At 35.5% G+C, this 24,850-nt stretch overlaps 1 protein-coding gene across 1 annotated transcript; it reads left to right on the top strand.

Moving 5' to 3' along the window:
* Window positions 1–1,341: 1,341 nt before the first annotated feature.
* Window positions 1,342–6,708, top strand: LOC104238202 (transcription factor bHLH110). The gene is made up of 7 exons (XM_009792498.2): window positions 1,342–1,871; window positions 2,274–2,883; window positions 3,645–3,770; window positions 4,165–4,230; window positions 4,831–4,896; window positions 6,112–6,171; window positions 6,255–6,708. Exons 1-7 carry the CDS (start codon window positions 1,714–1,716, stop codon window positions 6,402–6,404), a joined length of 1,236 nt encoding a protein of 411 aa, XP_009790800.1. The 5' UTR covers window positions 1,342–1,713; the 3' UTR covers window positions 6,405–6,708.
* The last annotated feature ends 18,142 nt before the right edge of the window (window positions 6,709–24,850 follow it).

Genomic DNA, 24,850 nt, shown 5'->3' with positions numbered 1-24,850 from the left:
CTGTGGACTTAGGTCAATTGACCGAATCACATTCAATATTTGTGTCTCTTTTGATATATTTCTCTTTTGTTATCTGATTTATCATCGTTCAATGTTTGTTTTGCTAGCTTCCGCATGACACCTGATTATTTCGATCCTAACAATAAGAACATGTAAATAATTATATATATGTTGAGGCATTGAACCATCAAATAATTAAACTTGAGCTTAGAGTTCATCCAATATTTCAATGTAATAGATACTGTTCTTCCTTTTTAGACTAATTTACAAAGAAAATTGTTCGTACGTGTTTTTTCGTTAAACGAAAAGCATTTCACAATTTATAACTTCATTTTTTCCCCTTGAATATGTATAGTATGGACCACATGAATAATAATGGAAAGATAAGCATATCCAATTGGCCATTCGCAACAAGCATTTTGTGTTGTGTTTTAAGATACCGACCAAAGCTCAGTACTATACAAAGACTTCTCAAAGATTAACATGTGGGTATGAAAGAAAGAGAAGGAACAATCAGAAGAAGTTAACATGGTTGCTATCATTTCTTTTCTCAGAAAATATCACTTTTTTTTTTCTCCTTCAAAGTCTTGGGATTGAAGGCAGCAGCGCCAGGCATTTTTAATCATAGCCTTAGGGGAATTATAATCATCTCCCTGTAATTGCAGTCACCCAAAATACCTAGTCCCCCCCCCCACCCCCCACCCCCCACCCCTCCACCTAAAAAAAATATAATTATTTATATGAGTCTTGGAGACAAGAGTGGGAGACATGAAATTCGTTTTTATATTGTGAAGGTGCAAAAAGTTTGGCAGAAAAAGGAAAAAATAGTATATATTATAGTATACCTTATATATCCTATTTGTCCATTTAAATAAAAATGACATATGCCCACATTTGAAAACTTTTTAATTCACACAACAACAAATCTAGTGGAATCCCACAAGTGAGGTTTGGATAGAGTAGTTTGTACGTAGACATTACCCCTATCCTACAAAGATAGAGAGGTTATTTCCTACGGACCTTCGGCTAAAAAAAATGAAAAGAAACAACAAAAATAAAAAATAACAACAACAAAAACCAAAAAGATAATAATAGCAATATAAGCCAGAAAAGTATATGGAAGGTAAACACCAACAATAGAAACTTTTTAATTTAGAATTACTCGTTTTACACTCAATGAGATTCTTTTACAGTTATAAAATTGTCATGAAGTGTAAGAGGGTAAGTTTTAACAATATTTTTGGATACGTGGTAGAAGTCCAGAAGTCTTTATATCTTCCTTAAATTCGTGTTTAATTAAACAACATCGATATAAAATAAAATAGAGGTAGTATATATCATGAGAGCTGTGGGTTCTTTCTCTTCTTGCTTGCTTGCTTATTTTCTTTCTTTTCAAGGTTTGCTTTATGGCCCTTTGAGACATTGAATGAGTAAGAACAAGACTTATATGGTGAAAAGTTGCTTAAAGTGAAGATGATATATGTGGTTGTCACCTTACTTAACAAATTTGTGTATGTTAAATTCTTTTTTGAGTTAAATATTGTATAGTAGTAGCAGAGAGGAGCTAGCTAGCAAGAAGATAGAGGAGGAGAGAAGCTTGGGTACTTTTGCTTTTAAATTATTCTTCATCTTGGGATTTTCAAGTGCCTTAAAAAACAAAGCCAAAAAAAGCAAAGCAAAAGCAAACTTCTCATATATTTTTTTTTTTAAATTATGGAGCCTGCAAATCTCCATCACCACCACCAACAATATCATCAACTCCAGTTCCAAGATCAACTTCCTCTTGGTATTTCTCCTAATTCTTCATCTTCTAATTCTAGCTATGGAGATGCAACAAACACTACACATACTTGGACCCCATGTACTATCTTGTAAGTCACTTTAATTCTCTCTCTCTAACTCTCTCTCTAAAAACAAAAGAGAGACACCGCTTTAGTTATGGTGTTTGATGTGAATGATTATATTTTGGCTACTTTCAAGAAAACCCCATTATTATTATGATCTATCTTTAAGAAAGAAAGACTTGAGAATATTGGAATCTCTTCTCTTATTTTTTTATAAAAACATTCTTTGTTGATTTGATGTGCAACAAATAGAAAGTTCCCTAAAATTCCTTTTTCTTTCATTTTTCATGGACCAATATTTGCATTAATCTTGAAACTCCTCAAAAGCAATAGTGCTTAAAAAATTTCCCTTCATTTTTCCATTAATATTCTTAGTCTAACTATTGAACTTTCACTTACATTTTATCTAATCTTTTTTCCTCTTTTTAGGAACAGTGCTGGAACTAGTCTTAGTTCATATTCTAGTGGAGCAATCAATACTACAAACTCAAGTGATCCATTATTATTAAGGCAGCAGCAACAAAGTGGCACAAACTTAGTTTCTATGACTCAAGATTTGGGGTTTCATTGGGCTAATAACAGTGTGAGCAGCCAATTAGTAAAGCAAGAAAATTCATTAGATTCATACCCAAGATTCACTCAAATGTTGAAAAGTCCATCAAATATAGAGGAAAGAGAATTGAGTGATATGAATGCTAAACTTCTGTTTGGAACTCTTTCTAATTCTGGATGTCAAATGATCAATACTGGGCTTCAACTTTATCCTGGAGATCATAATCTTCTTTACTCCTCAAACTCTAGTAGTAGTACTAATAATAGAGGGAAATTTAGTCAGATATATCCCACAATAAATGTATCCAACTTGAATACTATTAATCAAGCATCATATTTAGCAAATTCTAGCTCTTTGGATATGAATTTACAGCCGTTGGATCTCGTCAATTCTTCAAGATATGGAGGGAGCTTTAGCCAACCATATGGCCTAACAAATCATTTCCAGCATTCATCAAGTGAAAGTCCAGTAGATAGCTCCTCCAGTGTTAGTATTTCTTTCTTATTCCTTACCTTATTTTATGCAAAATTATGGTTTGGTCACATTATGCGCAAAAAATGAACTTCAGTACTGGTGATGAAATATTGAAAAACGTGTTTGAAGTGTATTTCTAGTGAATTTTCACTCACAAAACTTCTATTTCTTACAAGTAAAATATATGGCGAATTACAAAATTTGATTTTTTTAAAAAAAATTTAACTTCAAATTACTCTTCTTCTTTTTCAATTTTCAACTATATATTATCCATAAACGACCTAAGAATTTCTTCTTCTCAAATGTCACTGTCCTTTTGTTTTTCTTGTTTATTTGCTTTTGCATGCATTTCAATGTGCATTAATATTACTTACTACGTTGCTAGCAAGTAGGAGTAGAGCATTTTACCTTAAGCTTAATAGAGTCATATATACTTACATTGCATAATAATTCTAAGGAATTGAAAGATAATTAATCAAACTAAAAACTTTCATTTTCTGTGGATACTGTTTGAGATTCTTAAGTATTTACGAGAATGGGGAAAGCCAGAAATCTTTTTTTTTCTTCCTTTTTCACTTTTTGAATAATTTACAAGAAAAGAGAAAGCTTTTCTTTTCTCATATTAAAGGCTACTTCAGCTTTATACATTTATATGCCTCTTTATCTTTTTTTCTCTCCCTTTCCTCAGAAATGAGTTCGTCCTTTGCCTTATACTTTGTTAAGGTTGGTATGATTAAATGTGATAAAGTTTACTCTTTTTTTGAATCTTGAAGATATCAGCCTTTAGTAATGGAGTGCCTGAAGCTAAAAGGACCAGCAATATTTTGGAGCCTAAGGCACCTCAAAATGCACCAAAGAAATCAAGAGTAGATTCACGCGCATCCTGTCCACCCTTTAAGGTAATGTATCTCGAGTTTAAATTATATACCTTGATAGCTTGATGCACAAAGTATCTCGTGTTTACGCATGATCCGGTAAAGGGCCGCACTCAAGGATTGTGATGTAGATATCCTAACCTAATGCAAGCATTAATGTCTGTTTTCATGGCTCGCACCTATGACCTATAGGTCACATGGACAACTTAAATTATATTCACTAACATTCCAAAAAAGTTATATTATCAGTGAAATTTATTCGTTACAGTAGATTATAAGTAGTCTATTTTCAAGATTATCATATCACGCTTGATACGGAAAGTGTACTTGTTATTATAGGTCAACTTAATTTGATAGTGTACGAAATAGTAACTTTCGATTGGCATTTCATGGATGGTTTTGCTTTATTGAAGCGCAGGTGAGAAAGGAGAAACTAGGAGATAGAATAGCAGCTCTTCAACAATTGGTAGCGCCTTTTGGCAAGGTACGTTTTATATTTTGCATCAATGTCTCAAGTTTTTAGTTAGTCATGAATTATCTATTGTAATGCCATATATGCCACATCTTCTATAAGTAGTTAGTGAATTATCAATTAAACTACATTTGTTAGTATATGTCATTACAAAATCATGCATAGTGATAAAAGTAATGTTACTTGCCCTTAATTCAACCCTAAAAGTTAATTCAAGAGGTGGGACTATCAAAACCATACAAAGAGATCTTCTCATTCCTAAACAGCCGATATAGGAACTCAAATAGTTATTAGTAGTAAATAATTTAACTTTATATGATTAGTAGATTTTTAAAACTGTTGCAGCAGAGATAATTTACATTTATTTTGAAGTGGACGGCTATTTTGGCGTCCAAAGATTCAAGCTTTGGATAGCACAAATTTCATGGAATTGTACAGTAATGAAGTGCATGCTTAGGGTATAACCCCGAGAAAGCAAATATTGTTCACAACGCACTATTTCTTAAAGTTGCTAAACTACTACATTTGCATTGCGTTTTTAGTTTCTTTATTTAGAGACATGTAGTGAAGTTTGTGGAATGTTTGACAAGTTTGTTTTGGAGAATACTGCAGACGGACACAGCATCGGTTCTAATGGAGGCTATTGGTTATATCAAATTCCTTCAGAACCAAGTTGAGGTACCATTTTTTCACTTCTATAACATTCTTCTTCTTCTTCTTCTTACATTGTTATTGTTAAGAAAATATTAATTTTCATACTTTTACATTGTTATTTGTGTAAAATATAAATCCTTTACATAATAATAAAGTTGAAGTCAGGATCAGGTGTTAGTAATTGAAGTCTGAAATTAATTTTATATATATATTTAATAAATTTGTAATATGAATACATAATTTGCATTAAATCTACTAAGTTCGAACTTCCGTTATAGTAGTGGCGAATTCCCAGTTTCATTTAATGTAGGAAAGGTTGGCGAAATTAAAAAAAAACCTAGTCTTATGTAGTAAGACTATTCATTTTAGGGTGTAATTATGTTGTCGGTTAAGAGGGCCGACCTTTATGTTCTCTCACTATAAATTAAGTTATTGACTTGCTGATTCCTAACAAATTGTTGCTGGTGTTATATTCCCCGCTAAAAGCCAATTTTTTTTTTATCGACTTTAGCTAGCCGATCCTTTGCAAGAAATATTTCTTTTTCATCATAATTTTCTATTTTATAAGGCAGCCCGATGCACTAAGCTTTCGCTATGCGCGGGGTCCGGGGAAGGCCGGACCACAAAAGTCAATCGTACGCAGCCTTACCCTGCGCATTTCTGCAAGAGGTTGTTTCCACGGCTCGAACCCGTGACCTCCTGGTCACATGGCAGCAACTTTACCAGTTACGTCAAGGCTTTCTTTCCTCGATTTTATAGCAAGTGACTTGTTAATACTGAAACCTAGCTGCAGACTTTATTTAATAATGTATTGTAGTTATTGCTAACCTAAAATAAATTGTGAGTGACTTGTAATATCAATTTAAGCTACGTTAATAGTGTGTAAAAAGTTCTATCACACTATCAGTATACTAATCAATAGTACTATTAAATAGAGCTACCAATTGCACCTTCTCTGACTTTAACGTACAATATCAAGAACCTGCACACCAGCTAGCTAGGGTTTTTGGGCTTTTGTGGTATATGTTGAGGTTCAACACTTACCAAATAATTAAACCCAAAACTCTTTCCGTTAATTTTTCTATTCTATATTAATCTGTCCTTTCCGGACCTTACATGAACACCAAATATTCTGTGCAGCGGGCTGCCATTATCTGCACCTCTTATGTGTATGTATGTGCATGTGCAGTATATATTGTATAATTGCCTTTGAAATGTTTGCTTCTCTTCCTTTTGCAGACACTAAGTGTCCCATACATGAAATCATCACGCAACAAAACCAGCAGATCACTGCATGGAGTAAGATATATATATAACTTCATGCATCTATTCTACCATTAAGTATTTTCAATTGAAATAATAAACAATTTTTTATTTTCTAGGGTGGTGGAGAGATGAACGGAAGTAGTGAAGAATTAAAAAGAGATCTTAGAAGCAGAGGGTTGTGTTTGGTGCCATTGTCTTGCTTGACTTATATGACGGACGGCGGCGGCGGTGTTTGGCCGCCGCCTAACTTCGCCGGAGGCACTTGAATTAATTACCTTAAACTCTAAAACTTGTGAGACTGCAATTAATACTCTGGCTCAAAAGAGACGACTTGACAATTCACTTTTTTTTTTCCTTTCTATTTTAGCCTTTCTCTTTAATGGAGCAAACTTGGTCATTCTGTGAAAAAACAAAGGCTCAAGTTGTAGCTGGATGGACCAAGTTTGATCCATTGATGGTTTGTTAGTTTAATTTAACGTTACTTGTTTTGATATTTTTTTTTGCATTCTAGACTCTCTCAAGTGTCAGTTATGCATATTCAACTTTTCAAGTTATCTCTTTTTCGTTTAATTCCTCTTCCATTTTTTCTTTTTCCTCTCTTTCTCAATAAATAACCTTTCTTAGTTGATTACGTTGAACACCATTAATACTAGCTCAGAACCCATATTTATCTGTAGGTTTGTTCCTTCTTTTCTTAATTTTTTTTGGAATGTAGCGGGTCCATGAATACAAATAAGAAAAGGTAAAACTAAAGATTTTTTTTTATTTTTATTATGTGAAATTTAAGCAATGTACGTAGAGTTGCAATTAATTGTAACTTGAATCATTTAATTCTCTCTAGTTTGATGTTAATTAAATAAAAAATTTAAACACCTATATATAGAGTTGGGTGGCAAAATGGACGGCTCGGATCGAATATGGGTTGGCCGAAAACAGATAATGCAAAAACTTATAAATTATTCGACTCGGCTCATATTTAATACGGATAAAAATTGGTTAACCAACGGATAATATAAATATTTATATTATCCATAGCTTCTTGAATATGATCATTTTTGGTAGAATTTCTAGTCTCCCAAACAGAAGGAACCTCCAATTTGATTCTTTACAAATGTGAAAGTTAAACTCATTAATTATCTATTTTTCTAAGTGGGGTAATTGAGTTCTTATCCATATTTGACCAGTTTTCTAAAAGTACTTTATCCAACCCATTTTTTTAATGGATAATATGAATAAATAACTATTTTTACTCCATTTTGTCACCACTACTATAGAGTATACACCAATGAACATTATATAAAATGAAACTATGGATCGTCTATTGATGCAAGGCTTTACCTGCTAGTCTTACTATACCAGTCATCTTTTTCGTATGTCGTATTCTGTATTTCATATCTATTGTATTGCTATTATTTTATTATGCATTTTTATGGTACTAATATATCGGCTTCTGTTGCTTTATGAGTCGAGGGTCTCCTGGAAACAGCCTCTCTACCCTTCGGGGTAGGGGTAAGGTCTGTGTACATATTACCCTCCCAGACCCCACGTGTGGGATTATACTGGGTTGTTGTTGTTGTTGAAACTATGGATCGTTCCATTATAGGGGAAAAAACGCGGTACCATACCATCTATGGAAACTATTTACCCTATATACATAACTATTGAAATTACATAGTAAATCCGAATTATAATTACATCGTATATCTTGCCTTACAAAAATACAGAATCTTACCCGCTACTTTTTAGGGGATAAAATTCCTCAAATGTAGTCATAATTGTTGAAACGTGCATAATTGAGTACATAATATTGAGATTTACCTCTCTGCTCATCAAAACATATTCATTCTCTACGAGAAGTCTTTTTTTTTTTTTTTCATCGAACATGTTTTGTACAACGCAGTATAACTTCATCAGTTGCAATGAAAGATATTCTGATCATGATTCAATATGGTGGAGTATGAAAATGCGATTATTATGTGAATTTTCTATTAATGTGGTTATTATCGATTTGGGTTGCAAATCGATTCATTCTGTTATGTGAGGTTTTACAATTTGGAATACAATAATAAAAAAAAAACTGTACACATATACATTTTACATAAATTAAATCCATAAAATAATTTGGACTATATTTTAAATTCGAGATATATTGGTCCAAATATATATTATAGGCTAATATAATTGGATTAATTATATAAGTCCAATATATATGAATTAAATAAATAAGTCTTAATCCCTTGGGCTAGCCCATTTAATTGGGCTAAAGTGATGAGCCCGCTTCATTTAGCCCAAGATGTCATCTTCCTAGAGGCCCAATATGGTTCCACGTGTCAAATGACGTGGCGCGCCAAGTCAAGCGGAAAAGCCAATAGGATTGTGCCACATGTCAAAATGACAAGGCATGCCAAGTCAAATTAAAGGGCCCATGAAACTGTGTCACGTGTGCAAGTGACATGTTTCGGCCAATCAAATGCTGCCATGTCACACTTCAATTTGATTGGTCGGAAAGAGTTTGTTCTTATCACATCTCCTCCCTTCCACAACTATAAATAGGGGTCTTCATCACTCAGAAAAGACACTAGAAGTTATAACAAGAAGCAAGAAAGAGCTCGTGGATCAAACGCTGAAAATTTCTCCACAAGTTTCAAGCTTCAAGCAATCAAGTTTAAGTTCAAGAAATCCAGTTCAAGCTCAAGAACGAAGAACGAATCAAAATCAAGTTCAAGCAATCAAGCTCAAGCTCAAGAACTAGATCATCCTTCGTGGAAACAAATATAGATTCAAGATCAAACTCAAAGGCCCTTGAATTTATTTACTATTGAAAAGAAGAATCAGAGGATTCATAGAGATTGTACGCTCAAATATTCGAAATAAAATACTACGATTGTTGCGATATTTTCGGTCTTGATTTTACTTTTTCAACGCAATTTATTATCTACAAATTCTGGCACGCCCAGTAGGACAATCTCTACCTCTCATCTCAACTTTTCAAACACTAAAGTCCAAGAACATTGAAATGGCTTCAAAGAAAATCAACTTCGGTTCAACTTCCACCAAGGCTGCTAATTCCAGGTTCTATGCTGATGTAGAAAACATCCTTGATGTTACCTTTGGAAGCTTCAGACCAGTTACGAGGAGCAAAGCAAGCTCTTTAGGACAACAAACACCCCAAGTGTCGTCCGCGTCAACCCCTGTTTTTGGATCTTCATCCTCAAAAAGAGAAAGATCTTCCACAAATGCATTTGAAGGAGGAAGCGATGTTGCTGAAAAGATCAAGAAAACTCTTGCCCTGCTTGACCTCTCCGGATCCAAGAACTCTACTGTGAAGGAAGATGATGATGCTTCAAGTAATGGATCCTCCCCATTTACACCACATAGCGTGAGCCAATCAAGGATCAATCTGTGTGAAAATCCATGCTACTCTCCATCGTCCACGACAATCATGTAAGCCATAGTGAAAAACACTTCATCTATGGAGGAGCAGTTGGCAAACTTGACAGAAGCAATCGTTGGCTTGACCAAATGCATGTAAAATCAAGAGGCTAGAATTGACAAGCTAACAGACAGGGTGAGAATCTTGATGGAAAAAGAATCTACCCATGCACCTGGTAAGCTCCATGAAGTTCTAGAGAGTGACTCTCTCCCAAGACAAGCAACATCCACTAAGGCTATCCCTGTCTCATCTGAAGGGATGATTTTAATCGATCAACTGAAGGAGTTCATTGAAGGAACCATTAAGAACAAATATGAAGCTGCTGCCAAATCCTCCCTTACATATGCAAAGTCGTACACTGCAAGGGTCGATATGTTGAAGATGCCTGCTGGCTATCAATCTCCAAAGTTTCAACAGTTTGATGGTAAAGGTAACCCAAAGCAACATGTTGCGCACTTCGTGGAGACGTGCAACAATGCTGGGACTTATGGAGATTACCTCATCAAACAGTTTGTCCGCTCGCTAAAAGGAAATGCTTTTGACTGGTACACGAACCTCGAGGTTGGATCTATCGATAGTTGGGATCAGCTAGAGCAAGAGTTCCTCAATCGCTTTTATAGTACGAGATGCACTGTGAGTATGATAGAACTTACAAATACTCATCAACGAAAGGGGGAACCAGTTATCGACTTTATCTATCGTTGGAGGAATGCAAGTCTCAACTACAAAGACAGGCTTAGTGAAGCTTCAGGCGTAGAGATGTGCATCCAGGGCATCCATTAGGGATTACGCTACATCTTGCAAGGTATCAAGCCTGTCACATTCGAAGAACTTGCAACTCGTGCCCATGACATGGAATTGAGCATGGCCTTCGCTGGAAATGAAAGGTTGCCCATCTATGAACCTCTCAAAGGGAATGACAAGCAAGAAGTCAGGAAGTGGGTCAAATTCGTACCCAAGTCTGAAAGTAAAGAAGCTATGAATGTCAACATGTCACCTATGAAGTTCATGATGAAGGTGAGCAAATCCACTTCTTTTCAAGATAAGCCAAGTGGAAAGTTGACTCTAAAAGAAATGCAGGAGAAAGAGTACCCATTCCTGGATTCTGATGTGCCAGCCATTTTCGAAGAACTCCTCGAGTTAAATCTCATTGAGCTTCCAGAGATGAAGCGACCAAATGAAGCTGGGAAAACAAATGACCCAAATTACTGCAAATATCACCGACTTGTAAGTCACAATCTGGAGAAGTGCTTTGTCTTCAAGGAAAAAGTTATGGACTTGGCCCGTGAAAAGAAGATCGTGCCTGAAGATGAGAAAGAAAGCACAAACCAAGTCTCTATCACCTTTGGCTCATTCAGTCTAGATGAGTTATGCAGTTTAAAAGGAATCAAAAATGAAGAATTACTGGTGAACAACAAAGTTGAAGACGATCAACCTGATGATGATGAAGGTTGGACGTTGGTGACTCGTCGTAGGTGCCACACAAGAAGCCCACGAAAAGAATCAACAGAACAACCAACAAGGAAGATGATGGTAAAAAAACCAACGAAAAAGAATCCAGTTAGGCATTTGAAGAAGTGGAGATGCACCATTCTCAAAAGCCACAAAATCCAGTGACCTTGGATGAGTTTTTACCAAGTTGGTTCCGAACGAAGATTTCCCATAAGGGTATCGATGCCCCTTGTTGCCATGTTGACAAAGGGGAAGAAAAGAGGGATGACCTACCGTTGGAACCATCTTCGGAAAATTTCACTGAGTCCACTCCTCAAGAAGTTAATGCTTGTGAGGAAAAAGTCACGTTCACAAATGATGATCTTCTTCTAGGTGACACTCTTCATAACCGCCCATTGTATCCGGTTGGCTATATGCGTGATGAAAGGGTAAATCAAATTTTGCTTGATGGAGGATCCTTAGTGAACATTTTGCCAATTCATACTATGAAAGAACTTGGTATTCCATGAGCGAACTCTTAGAAAGTCGTGTGATGATCCAAGGATTCAACCAAGGGGGCAAAGAGCCATAGGCGCGATCAAGCTGGAAATAACTATTGAAGATATGCAATCAAGTGCATGGCTACATGTGATCGATGTAAAGACTTCATATAACGTCTTGCTTGGAAGGCCTTGGATACATATGAACAAAGTGGTTCCATCTACCTACCATCAATGTTTGAAATACTATGAGGGTGAAGTCGAGAAGAAGATAGTTGCTGATGATGAGCCATTCACCGAGGCTGAGTCACACTTCGCCGATGTAATGTTCTACTTGAAGAACCGCATTGTGAAGGAGATAAAAGTTGATGGTGGCATGAAAAGCAAGAATGATGAGCCCACAACTAAAAGAGCCAAAGTGACTACTAGTAGAGTCAAAGATGTTACCGAGGAGGTACAACCCAACGCGAATAAATCTTATAGAGGGGTATTGCGTCTTATGGCAAGAAATTGAGTCATGCGCTCCAATATGTCCCTAAAAGGAAGAAAGATGAAGGTGAATCATCTAATCTACAGACCAAGACGCTAAAAGAATTAACTCTTCCGGTAAAATGAATTGAGGCAGTAAAGTTGTCCTCGAAATCGCTTGCAGGGTTTGTAGCCCAAAATCATTTGCAAAATGTGGCACTCCCTACAAAGCGAACATATGAAGGTTTTGATCCTAACGCTTACAAGCTATTTGCAAAAGCTAGATACAATCCTAATGAGCCGTCAAAGTTAGCGAAGCTACCATCAGAAGCTGCAACGAGACAACCACGTGAAGGTTTGGGATACAATCAGCCGTCACCAGTGCGCATCTCTATAAGAGGGAAAGTAGCAATTATATCACTGTAGGAGATGAATCTGCCGCTTCTAACAAGCCTTCTGTCTTTGATCGACTTGGAAAATCACCTGTGAAAACCTCCGTATTTGAAAGATTGGGTCTATTGAAGAAGGGGAACAAGTTCCAGAGAAATTTCAAAGCATAAGAACACCCACCTCGCCCAAAATCCAGAAAATCTCTAAGGATTTCCAAAGTTTAGTTCCTTCTAGAATGAGGCGACAAACAAAACTTGTGGTTTCATGTAAAGAAGTACTGAAGGTAAAGCCATATACTGTGGTCTACACTAAGGAGAATGACAAAGATGAAGAAAGTGTGGGTTCTTCGTATCATGTTACTGTACAAGGCAAGAATGGTGTTCCATCGTCAATGGAGGATAATGTAGAATTGGAGGATATTTCACCATGTTATCACATATCCTTCAACGATGGGGACCTTCAAGAAGATGAAGATGCAAAAGATGCTCCACCCAAACTTGAATAAGGAGTGAAGATGACAATTGATGCCTTAAAAGAAGTTAACCTTGGCACCGATGAGGAACCAAGACCCATCTACCTAAGTGCTTTACTAGAAGCTGATGAAGAGAGCACTTATATTGAGTTACTCAAGGAGTTCAAGGATGTCTTCGCTTGGAGTTACAAATAGATGCCTGGCTTGGACCCGAAAGTAGCAGTCCATCACCTTGCAGTCAAAAATGGTGCCCGCCATGTTAAACAAGCTCAAAGGCACTTTAGGCCGGACTTGTTTCCCCTAATTGAAACTGAAGTTAACAAACTCATTGAAGCTAGATTTATTCGGGTAGTTAAATACCCAACATGGGTTTCAAGTATTGTCCCTGTAAGGAAGAAGAATGGCCAGATTCGAGTATGCGTTGACTTTAGGGACCTCAATAATATGTGTCCCAAAGATGAACTCCCGCTTCCTATTCCAGAGCTGATGATCGATGCTACTACTGGTTGGGAGGCAATGTCTTTCATGGACGGTTCATTGGGCTATAACCAAATTCGCATGGCACCAAAAGATGAAAAGCTTACTGCGTTTTGCACCCCCAAGGGTATTTATTGCTACAAGGTAATGCCTTTTGGCTTGAAGAACACTAGTGCTACTTACCAAAGGGCTATGAAAAATATTTTTGACGATCTTCTCCACAAGAATGTCGAATGCTATGTTGAAGACTTGGTGGTAAAATCAAGAGAGAAGGGCGACCACTTGAAAGACTTGAGAATGGTGTTTGAGTTGCTCCGAAGGTACCAACTTAGGATGAATCCATTGAAATGCGCCTTTGGAGTTACTTCAGGGAAGTTCCTTGGTTTCATTGTTCGACATCGAGGGATTGAAATTGATCAAGCCAAAATAGATGCAATCTTGAAAATGCTTGAGCCTCGGAATATTCATGAATTGAAAAGTCTGCAAGGAAAGCTAGTATACCTTAGGAGATTCATCTCAAACCTAGCTGGGAGGTGCCAACCATTCAGTCGCTTTATGAAGAAAGGTGTCCCTTTAAAATGGCACCAAGCATGTAGCAGTGCCTTTGAGAGCATTAAATCCTAATTCATGAAGCCTCCGGTTTTGACAGCCCCTATACTTGGAAAGCCGCTGATACTATACATTTCAGCACAAGAAAGGTCTATTGGAGCGCTGTTGGCCCAAGAAAATAGTGAAGGGAAAGAAAACTTCCTTTACTACTTGAGCAGGATGATGACACCAAATGAGCTGAATTATTCGCCAATTGAAAAGTTATGTTTGGCGCTAGTCTTCTTAATCCAAAAGTTGAAGCACTACTTTCAAGCTCATGTCATTCATTTGGTTTCTAGAGCGAATCCCATCAAGTTTGTGATGTCAAAACCTGTCCTTAGTGATCGACTAGCAAGGTGGTACCTCCAGTTTCAACAATTTGAAATCGTGTACGTCCCATAAAAGGCTATAAAAGGACAAGCGTTAGCGGACTTCTTGGTAGATCACCCTATACCTGATGATTGGGAACTAACTGATGAGCTACCTGATGAGGACGCCATGGTCATTGAAGTTCAGACTCTATGGAAGATGTACTTTGATAGTGCTACACATCGCGGAGGAGCTGGTGCTGATGTAGTATCTGTCACTTCTCAAGGTGAAGTTCTGCCCTACTCTTTTACGTTGACGCAACTCTGCTCTAACAATGTTGCTGAGTATCAAGCACTAATATTTGGGCTCGAAATGGCTGTCAAAATGAAGCGGTTGCAATTGCAAGTCTTTGGTGACTCTCAGTTAGTAGTCAATCAACTTTTAGGTAGTTACGAGGTCAAGAAACCTGAACTACACCCATATCATGATTACTCAAAAAAGTTAATGGGGTGTCTTGGTGATGTAACTATTCAACATGTGCCAAGGAAAGAAAATAAGAAGGTGGATGCTTTAGCTGCCCTAGCTTCATCTTTAACCCTGTTTGATCAAGCGCAAGTTACTATCTGCCAAAAATGGGTAGTACCGCTGCCAAATGAGGCTGAAGGTGAAGAAAATGAACCCCAAGCATCTTGTCATTGTTTCTGGAGTCGAGAAAGAAGAATGGAGACAACCCATTATCGACTACCTGTGCTATGGGATACTTCCAGAAAATCCGCGGAGAAGAACTGAAATCCGCCGTCGTGCACCTCACTTCCTTTACTACAAAGATACCCTATACAGAAGATCATTCGAGGGAGTACTCTTGCGATGCTTAGGGGAAGATGAAGCACTCAAAAATTTGCAAAAAACGCATTCTGGGGTATGTGGGTCACATCAGTCTGGACCAATGCTCCACTTCCATATAAAAAGGATGGGATACTATTGGCCAACGATGGTAAAAGATTTCTTGGACTATGCTCGAAGATGCAAGGCTTGTCAATTCCATGCGAATTTTATTCATCAACCTCCAGAAGTGTTGCACCCGACTGTTGCATCCTGGCCGTTTGACGCTTGGGGATTGAATGTTGTTGGACCACTACCAAAGTCCTTTGGTGGGCACCTATACATCTTGGCTGCAACTGAATACTTCTCAAAATGGGCCGAAGTTGTTGCTCTTAAGAAAGTAAAGAAGGAAAATGTTGCAAGTTTCATCCGAGTAAACATTATCTATCGCTTTGGCATTCCTCGTTACATAATAACAGATAATGGAAAGCCATTCGATAATAGGCTGATGAACAAGATTTGTGATCTCTTTGGCTTCAAGCAACGTAACTCTTTGATGTACAATGCTGCTGCCAATGGTCTAGCTGAGGCATTCAACAAGACTCTATGCAACTTGTTAAAGAAAGTCGTCTCCAAATCCAAATGAGATTGGAATGACCATATGGAAGAAGATCTATGGGCATATAGGACGACTCACCGCACGCCAACACAGGCAACTCCTTATTCACTCGTTTATGGAGTCGAAACCGTCTTTCCACTTGAGCGTCAAATACCTTTGTTACGACTGGATATTCAAGAAGGGATCATTGATGAAGAAAATGCTCGACTTTGATTAGCAAAATTAGAGGCCCTTGATGAGAAGAGGTTGGAAGCTCAATAGAGTATTGAATGTTATCAAGCTCGATTATATCGCGCCTTCAATAAAAGAGTTCGCCTGAGATCCTTTCAAGTAGGAGATCAAGTCCTTACCGTACGAAGACCCATAATTACTTCTCATAAACCTATAGGGAAGTTCACTTCAAAATGGGATGGGCCATATGTTGTACAAGAAATTTATTCAAGTGGGGCTTACAAGCTGGTTGATGCAGATGGCATGAGAATCGGCTCTATCAATGGCAAGTTTTTGAAGAAGTATTATCCTTGAAGTCCCACGCTCTTTGACGCATGAGCCTAAACTGCATGTAGCAACACTCCTGGCCCGCATGAGTCTAAACTATGTACGGCCCACAAAAAAAAGTCTGCTAGGTCGAAAACTTCGAAAGAGGCGGCCTAGGCAAAAGTTAGGACATAAAAAAAATATTAAAAAAAAAATCACCCAGTAGGAACTACGACATGACTTGATCCTCTTCACCGAGGTACGTAGGCAGCTTAGAGTTTCATTCTAAGTTCAGTCGCATAAGTTCAAAAGATACATATTGCCCCAATTATTGTTCGAATGAAGTATGAATGAATGTAAGATCAAGCTGAAATGCCATCCTCCTGTTGAACTTTGATCTCATTTGATTTAAAGGGGGCAACCCTCAATGGTAAATTGATATCTTCAATTGATCGATTTTAGGAGGATGTCAAGTATTTGCATTGAAGTCCAGGGATTCTTATGTTTTCAAGTACGCCAAATCTTCAAGTTTGTTGGTCTCTAAGTCCGCCCTCTGCCTTAAAAAAAAGGAGAAGAGAAGAGAGGCGTCAAAAGGAAACACAAGTATAAGGAAATTTTTTTTTGGCACAACGTTTCAAATTCGGTGAGACTTGAACCCAAGATATTTGTGAGAATATAGCTCTTAAATTTCAATTGATGGCAAGTAAGACATCTTCCAATCTTGAGGCTTCCATACCAAGATATGAATTTTTTGGGGAGATTGCGCAAATCTGGAATTGATAGCATGGTGCAATATAAAGTTGATTTCAAAATATTATCTGGGACAATTATGAAGTTTTTTGATTGAGAATTTTGGATATGTTCTATTTCTTGAAGTCTAGTTTTCAATAAATTAAATGGTTCGTAATTTCGACGTTCCTACACCAAGATATGATTTTTTTGGTGAGACTGCGCAAATCTGGAATTGATAGCGTGGTGCAATATAAAGTTAATTTCAAAATATTATTTGGGACGATTCTGAAGTTTTTGATTAATAATTTAGGATATGCAGTAGATCTTGAAGTCTAGATTTCAAGAAATCAAACGGTTCGTAATTTCGACGTTCCTACATCAAGATATATTTTTTTTTGGTGAGACTGCACAAATCTGGAATTGATAGCGTGATGCAATATAAAGTTAATTTCAAAATATTATTTGGGATGATTCTGAAGTTGTTTCATTGAGAATTTTGGATATGTTCTAGATTTTAAAATCTACTTTTCAAGAAATCAAACGGTTTGCAATTTCGATATTTCTAGACCAAGATATGTTTTTTTTTGTTGAGACTGCACAAATCTGAAATTTTCAACATGGTGAAATCTAAACTTGGTTTCAAAATATTATCCGGGCCGATTCTAAAGGTGTTTGATTCTGAGTTTTGGATATATTTTAGATATTGAATTCTAATTTTTGAGAAGTCTAACGGTTCATTATTTGGACTCTCCCACGATAAGATATGAATCTTTTGTTACGAGCGTGTAAAGCTGAAAATTATGCGACTAAGATAAAAGTCGGACAATGTAAAACAAAGGAGAAGCTGAAATATTTAAGCCTTCGAAGTCTCCAAGTTGAAGTCTTCAAGTTCGTCGGTATTCAAGTTGAAGTCTCCAAGTTGAAATCTTCAACTCCGTCGGTCTTCAAGTTGAAGTATTCAAATTCGCCCGATCTTTAAGTTGAAATATCTAAGCCCTCCAAGTCTCAGAGTTGAAGTCTTCAAGTTCGTCGGTCTTCAAGTTTCAGTCTTCAAATTTGCCGGTCTTAAAGTTGAAATATTTAAGCCCTCCAAGTTGAAGTCTTCAAGTCTTTCGGTCTTCAAGTTTCAGTCTTTAAATTCGCCGATCTTAAAGTTGAATTGTTTAAGCCATCCAAATCTTCGAGTTGAAGTCTGCACAGTCCGCCAAATCTTCAAAGTTTTCCAAGTGTTCAAGTCGATGTCGTCTTCGAGTTGAAGCTTTATAACTTTCCAATCTTAAGGTGGACATATAAGTCCCTTTGCACCTTAAGTTGGCCTTTTTGTGAGTTTGTTCTTAAAAGGAACTATAACTTTCCAATCTTAAGGTGAACATATGAGGCCCTTTTCACCTTAAGTTGGCCTCTCCGATAGTCAGGTCATTTTGAGAGTAAACGCTACGATAGTCGAGCACATTAAGAGTACTCTCTCTGATAGTCGAGCCACATTGAGAGTAATCTCTCTGATAGTCGGGCCACATTGAGAGTAATCTCTCTGATAGTCGAGGCACATTGAGAGTAATCTCTCCGATAGTCGGGCCACATTGAGAGTAATCTCTCCGATAGTCGGGCCACATTGAGAGTAATCTCTCCGATAGTCGGGCCACATTGAGAGTAATCTCTCCGATAGTCGGAGCACATTGAGAGTAATCTCTCTGATATTTGGGCAAGGATGAGTACTCATCCCCTCACACCCCGAGATTGTCTTCTTCATGCGTGGATCATCTTGTTGAACAAGAACATATCTTTCTCGCTTGACCTACAAAAAAAATAAAAAAGAAGATATCACAAGAAAAGAAGAAGAAATTACCTTCGCATTAATGCTCCCGAGTCCGTAAAGCTAGACTCAATTGGCTTGTAGATTCTGCGAATTGATGCTCAACAAATACGAGCATATGGCTTTATATAGATCTTCATAGATGGCTTTATATGGCATATTGCACGATGTGGGATCGTGTAAAAAGCGTGACTATTACCTGTTTCCGACATGGACTTGGTGGGGAATCTTCCGTATCCAAATAGAAGTCAATCAAAGCTATTTGGTTTAGAAAAGGATTTGGAAACATTCGACATCAAGCTTTGTGGTAAGAATATGTACACATTCATAAGAATTAATGCTTGCTTATGACTCTTCAAAGGATTTATGAGTAAGAATTTCAAATGAAAAGGGTTGTCATGTACCATCAATGTTTCGGTAAAGCAAAAGTGAAATGCATCGGCAAAGTTGAAGTGCAAATGCTAAAAAGTTCAAGCTTATATGGCTTTCCATTGTCATCTTAAAAGATGAATTTCTATTATAAGCAAGTTTCGAGCAACTGACAAGATTTTCGTTACAAAATATTCCCTAGATTAGTAAATTGGGGCTTCAAAATTATCCCATTTGATGTCTTCATAATACTTCAATCCTTGTCTTAAGTTCGACATGTCTAGGACCGACAAGTCTTGAAGTAGGGGGCATTTGTAGGCATATAAATTTTACATAAATTAAATCCATAAAATAATTTGGACTATATTTTAAATTCGAGATATATTGGTCCAAATATATATTATGGGCTAATATAATTGGATTAATTATATAAGTCCAACATATATGGATTAAATAAAGGGGAAAGTGCACGGTTAGCCACTAATAACATATGTATTTACGTTTAAGCCACTGTTTAAAATGTCTTTAGTCTTTAGCCACTGCTTTAATAAACTTTAACTGTCCGGACGAAAATACCCTTCTGCTCATGTCCTTAACTTTTGAACTTAACTTCAGGACTTAAGGACTACATGTCCTTAACTTTTGACCTTGTAACTCTAAGTTCAGGACTTCAGGACTACATGTCCTTAACTTTTGAACTTGTAACTGTAAGTTCAAGACCAAGTGTCCTTAACTTTTGAGCTTGTTTGTCTAAGTTCAGGACCTATTGCCCTTAACTTTTGGGTTTCTTAGGCTACGTTCAGGACCTATTGTCCTTAACTTTTGAGCTTGTTAGTCTAAGTTCAGGACTTCAGGACCTATTGTCTTTAACTTTTGAACTTGTAACTGTAAGTTCAGAACCTATTGTCCTTAACTTTTGGGCTTCTTAGCCTAAGTTCAGGACCTATATATTGTCCTTAACTTTTGAGCTTGTTAGTCTAAGTTCAAGACTTCAGGACCTATTGTCCTTAACTTTTGAACTTGTAACTGTAAGTTCAGGACCTATTGTCCTTAACTTTTGAGTCTGTTAGTCTAAGTTCAAGACTAAATGTCTTTAACTTTTGAACTTGTAATTCTAAGTTCAGGACCAAGTGTCCTTAACTTTTGAACTTGGAACTCGAAGTTCGGGACCAAGTGTCCTTAATTTTTGAACTTGTAACTGTAAGTTCGGGACCAAGTATTCAAAGTAAATCAAAATAAGTCTAGTTTCATATCCATCCGTGCTCATCTAGTTAGTCAGTTGAAACTTACGAAAATATGATTTAATTATCAATATCGTCTTACTTGAAGTTTATGATATGTAGATATTAAAGCAAATTGAATATATAATATGGACTTTTTATATGACAAATCTAACATATGTTTACTGTCGAATTAAGGTAAGCATTTACCTCATCTTTTTTCTCCAATCTCTATTTTGGGAAGCTTGTCATGCATTATGGAATTTTAGTGAAAGTATAAGAAATAATTGCTTAGACAGTTAAAAGAGCCGAAGTGAATCAATGGAATTAATTCATGGCATACGCATACACGGCACGAGCCAAACCCATTGAAGATGAAGAAGAGTCTGCCAATTGTTCTTCTCCCTAACACATGAAAGTGATAGAAGAAAAGGTAACACAGTTCTTTCATATTAATTTTAATAGACTAGTGGCTACTATTGCTAAGCATTAAAAATGCTGAATAAACAGTAAATACCACTTTAAAAAGTGGTTATCCCACACGATTTACACTTAAATAAATAAGTCTTAATCTCTTGGACTAGCCCATTTAATTGGGCTAAAGTGATGAGCCCACTTCATTTAGCCCAAGATGTCATCTTCCTAGAGGCCCAATTTGGTGTCATGTGTCAAATGACGTGGCGCGCCAAGTCAAACAGAAAAGTCAATAGGATTGTGCCATGTGTCAAAATGACAAGGCATGCCAAGTCAAATTAAAGGCCCAATGAAACCGTGCCACGTGTGCAAGTGACATGTTTCGGCCAATCAAATGCGGCCATGTCACACTTCAATTTGATTGGTCGAAAAGAGTTTGTTCTTATCACAACTCCTCCCTTCCACAACTATAAATAGGGGTCTTCATAACTCAGAAAAAACACCAGAAGTTATAACAAGAAGCAAGAAAGAGCTCGTGGATCAAACGCTGCAAATTTCTCCACAAGTTTTAAGCTTCACGCAATCAAGTTTAAGTTCAAGAAATCAAGTTCAAGCTCAAGAACGAAGAACGAATCAAAATCAAGGCCAAGCAATCAAGCTCAAGCTCAAGCTCAAGAACAAGATCATCGTTCGTAGAAACAAATATAGATTCAAGATCAAGCTCAAAGGCCATTGAATTTATTTACTATTGAAAAGAAGAATCAGAGGATTCATAGAGATTGTACACTCAAATATTCGAAATAAAATACTACGATTGTTGCGATATTTTCGGTCTTAATTTTATTTTTTCGACGCAATTTATTGTCTACAAAAACATACCATAATATTTTAATTTAAAATATAGAATTCAACAATAATACATACCATAATATTCTAAATTGAAATATAGTATTCCCAAAATTTAATATTCTAATCAATACTACTATATTCAAATCAAAATTAAAGAAAAATCACAATTTTAACTAATGAAGAATACAATATTCAACTACGAATAAACACCATAATATTCTAATTTGAATATCCCTTCTAATTTAGAATACATTATTTACCTCGAAGTAAAAATTACAATAGTCTAATTTGGAATACAATATTCACATATTTTAGTGCAGTAATCAATACTAATCGCCAAAGCAAGCCAATTTTCCTCTTCATCTTTTCCTCCGGAATCCGCTAAAATTTCTCGTAAGGAATTGATTATTATATTATTATAAAAGCACGAATACAATATTGGAAGACCAAAATAGCCTTAAAAATTTAAGTTAAGTAAGGACGAAATAGTAATCACCTCCAATATGGGATTAAATTTTGGATGAGCTAAAATGTAGGATATATGATGAAACCGAATATGGATTTGTCACCACACCCCTAATCATGAAGCAAATCGAATCCAACTTTGATTAGAAAGGCACATCCATAAAAAGTTTTTTTTTTTAAGAATAAAAATAAAAAAACTCTTGCGCCAAATCTTCCGAATTTTTAGAAGAAACATTCCTATTCATATTAATCGTTCAACTTTTGTTTCTTCTCAGTTTTTAATAATTTGATTCTCTACTAAATTTTTGAAAGCTAAAGTATTACTTCAATGAGATAATCTTTATTGGATAAAATTATACGTTTAGAATTTCACTTGATGATCAGAATTTTGAAGTTCATTTACAATAATTTTTTTATTTATGTTATCTATAACCTTATAGTGTTGACTAACTTTATACACCTTTTTAAGCTCATGATTAGTTTAACTTAACATTAATATTAAGCCCAATTTAGTGATTATTACAATTTAATCAACTGAAACTTTAATATTACTTAAACTTGAGTTTTACAAAAATTGCTATATCAAATACAAATAGTTAGGACTACAATACTCGGGATTAGGTCTTTAAAATCAAGTGAGGCACTTAAGTTTACTCATACAAAACTTTTTATTAGGAATAAAAGCCTCTTACCGAATCAGATATATATCATAAAAATTCTTATGTGTTTTTCATGAAACTAAAGATTAGATAAAAATAGAAAATTCCTTTGTCGATCACTCTAGATATGTAGAGTTACTTACAATAATAATTAACTATTTATAGCAGTATGATTTTGAAACCTTAATAGAGTAAGTAACATATTATAATAAGTTAGATTGTAAGATTGTAAAATTCTTTTACACTGTTAAAATATATAACTTAACTCATAGTAATTATTTTCATTTTTCATTACTTACGTAAATATATTAAAGTTCTTGCTAATTTATCGATTTTAGTCACTTGAATTAATAATCCAACTAAACTGAAAAACTTATTTGTTTCTTTAATTTATTTTTTAATGTTAAAAACTTATTTTTCGCACAGGACTTTGTATATTAATAGCGTGAAGTACATTTCACGTGTCACAAATGTTGATAGACAAACTAACAAGTAATGCTAGATGAACTTTAATTCCTTTTACAAACTAAAATCGGATGCACGTTTAGGTTCATGATTATATAAATACGAGTTAAAACTATAAAAGTCAAACTGAAATAATTTTTCAAGAATTACGTCAATCTAAAGATAATATTTATATGAGTTATCACAATTGTTCATCAAAAAGATTAGATTAAACCAAAATTTTAAAATAATATCTTATGTTAATACCAAATCAAATGCCCCTAAAGAATAGTATTTTTTTTTTTTTGTAAGGGAGATAAGAAGCTTTGGATGAATTCTGCTACCAATCAAAGAGGGGATGTTAATAAGTCATTTGTGAAAAAGTAACGAATTCTTAAAACGACTCTCAAGATTAAGTGCTACAAGTATTTTTAAAATTAATAAAAATAAAGACGGCAAACATAAACTTATGAGATTATACCAAATCCTATAAAAGCAAGAACATATTTAATAATTGGTAATTTATTACTTCGTGTTGAGAGAATGAATAATTATAAGAGGTGATGTGACCCTCCTTCCAGAACAATTAATCGTTGAACACATTGGTACTAGCAGTGCTGAAGATTTCTCAATAGGGGAATTCTTAAATATGAATACGTGCATGAATGTCGAGTAAGATGAAAAGTCAATTTTAGTGTTTTGTGAATGTGACTATAAATTGTGATATTTTATAATATAGATCAATCAAACTACATATAGTTTGTTAATGAGAATCATGTCCTTACAAGTTCTTGATTGTGGAAGAAGTTAAGCTTTCGACGGATAAAAAAAAATCTTTGCTTGCATATATATAATGCAATAACCATTCACAATCCTATTCGTAAGAGAACTTTAACCTTGAGGTATAGATGAATCTTCATCCTCAAAATCTCAAATATGTAAATAGAAATAACATGCATAAGAAATTTTTTATTTTTGCTTCTTTTGATTGGTAGGACATGACAAGAAAATTTATGATCTACTGAAACGCGTCTAATAAAGAATTACCCACCAATAAACTCATGATACTCGAAATATGTTCTTAAATTTTTACATGGTAACTCTTCTTGCAACATTTTTATGAAACTTTTGGAGAAGTGCCTAAAACCTGAGTTTGCAATGATTTGAGGAACAAAACTTCTTATGATTGAGCTGTTGATTAATTTGTATTCCTTCAAATTTAGCTTACAACCTAATTATTCTTTCTAAATTTCTAATGCTTTATACGACATCTTTTGATTCAACACATTTGTTGATCATTAATGGAATAACATCAACTGTGTTTTTATATAATTCTTTCTTCTTCTGTATATTTTCAATTGATATGATATTTAATGTGCAACGCACGTTCACAGAAACTAGTGTGATTAAGGAAGATAATAAACCAGTGAAAGAATTCATAATATGGGAATGAATTCCGTAAATTATGATCAGTATATTTTGAGAGATATTTGATATTATCACAATGAAGGTCTGATTGACTAGAGATACGGTGAGAGCTAATCTAATCCCTAAAAAAGAGGGATTTGTTTAATGGTATATGATGATATTAAAATTTAAAAATATAATAAGCTTTTACAAAGTAGGTATACAGGGTAAAATAAATATGATAAATGTAGATGAAGTTAACTGATGCTTCCAATAGAATAGCCACTCACCGAATTATTTAAACTAAAAAAAGTCGGTGGAGGTATGTATGCATAATTTATTTATTATATGTTT

Source organism: Nicotiana sylvestris, chromosome 4 (assembly GCF_000393655.2).
Source record: "Nicotiana sylvestris chromosome 4, ASM39365v2, whole genome shotgun sequence".
NCBI classification, from domain to species: Eukaryota; Viridiplantae; Streptophyta; class Magnoliopsida; order Solanales; family Solanaceae; genus Nicotiana; species Nicotiana sylvestris.
The sequence above is the reverse complement of the archived record's forward strand: the minus strand, read 5'-3'. Positions and strand labels throughout refer to the sequence as shown.

Excerpts from the sequence above, each read along its gene's own strand:
- LOC104238202 (XM_009792498.2), top strand. The coding sequence starts at position 1,714 with ATGGAGCCTGCAAATCTCCATCACCACCACCAACAATATCATCAACTC. Across the intron at positions 1,872-2,273 it reads TGGACCCCATGTACTATCTT|GAACAGTGCTGGAACTAGTC; the intron begins GTAAGTCACTTT and ends TCCTCTTTTTAG. Across the intron at positions 6,172-6,254 it reads CCAGCAGATCACTGCATGGA|GGTGGTGGAGAGATGAACGG; the intron begins GTAAGATATATA and ends TTTATTTTCTAG.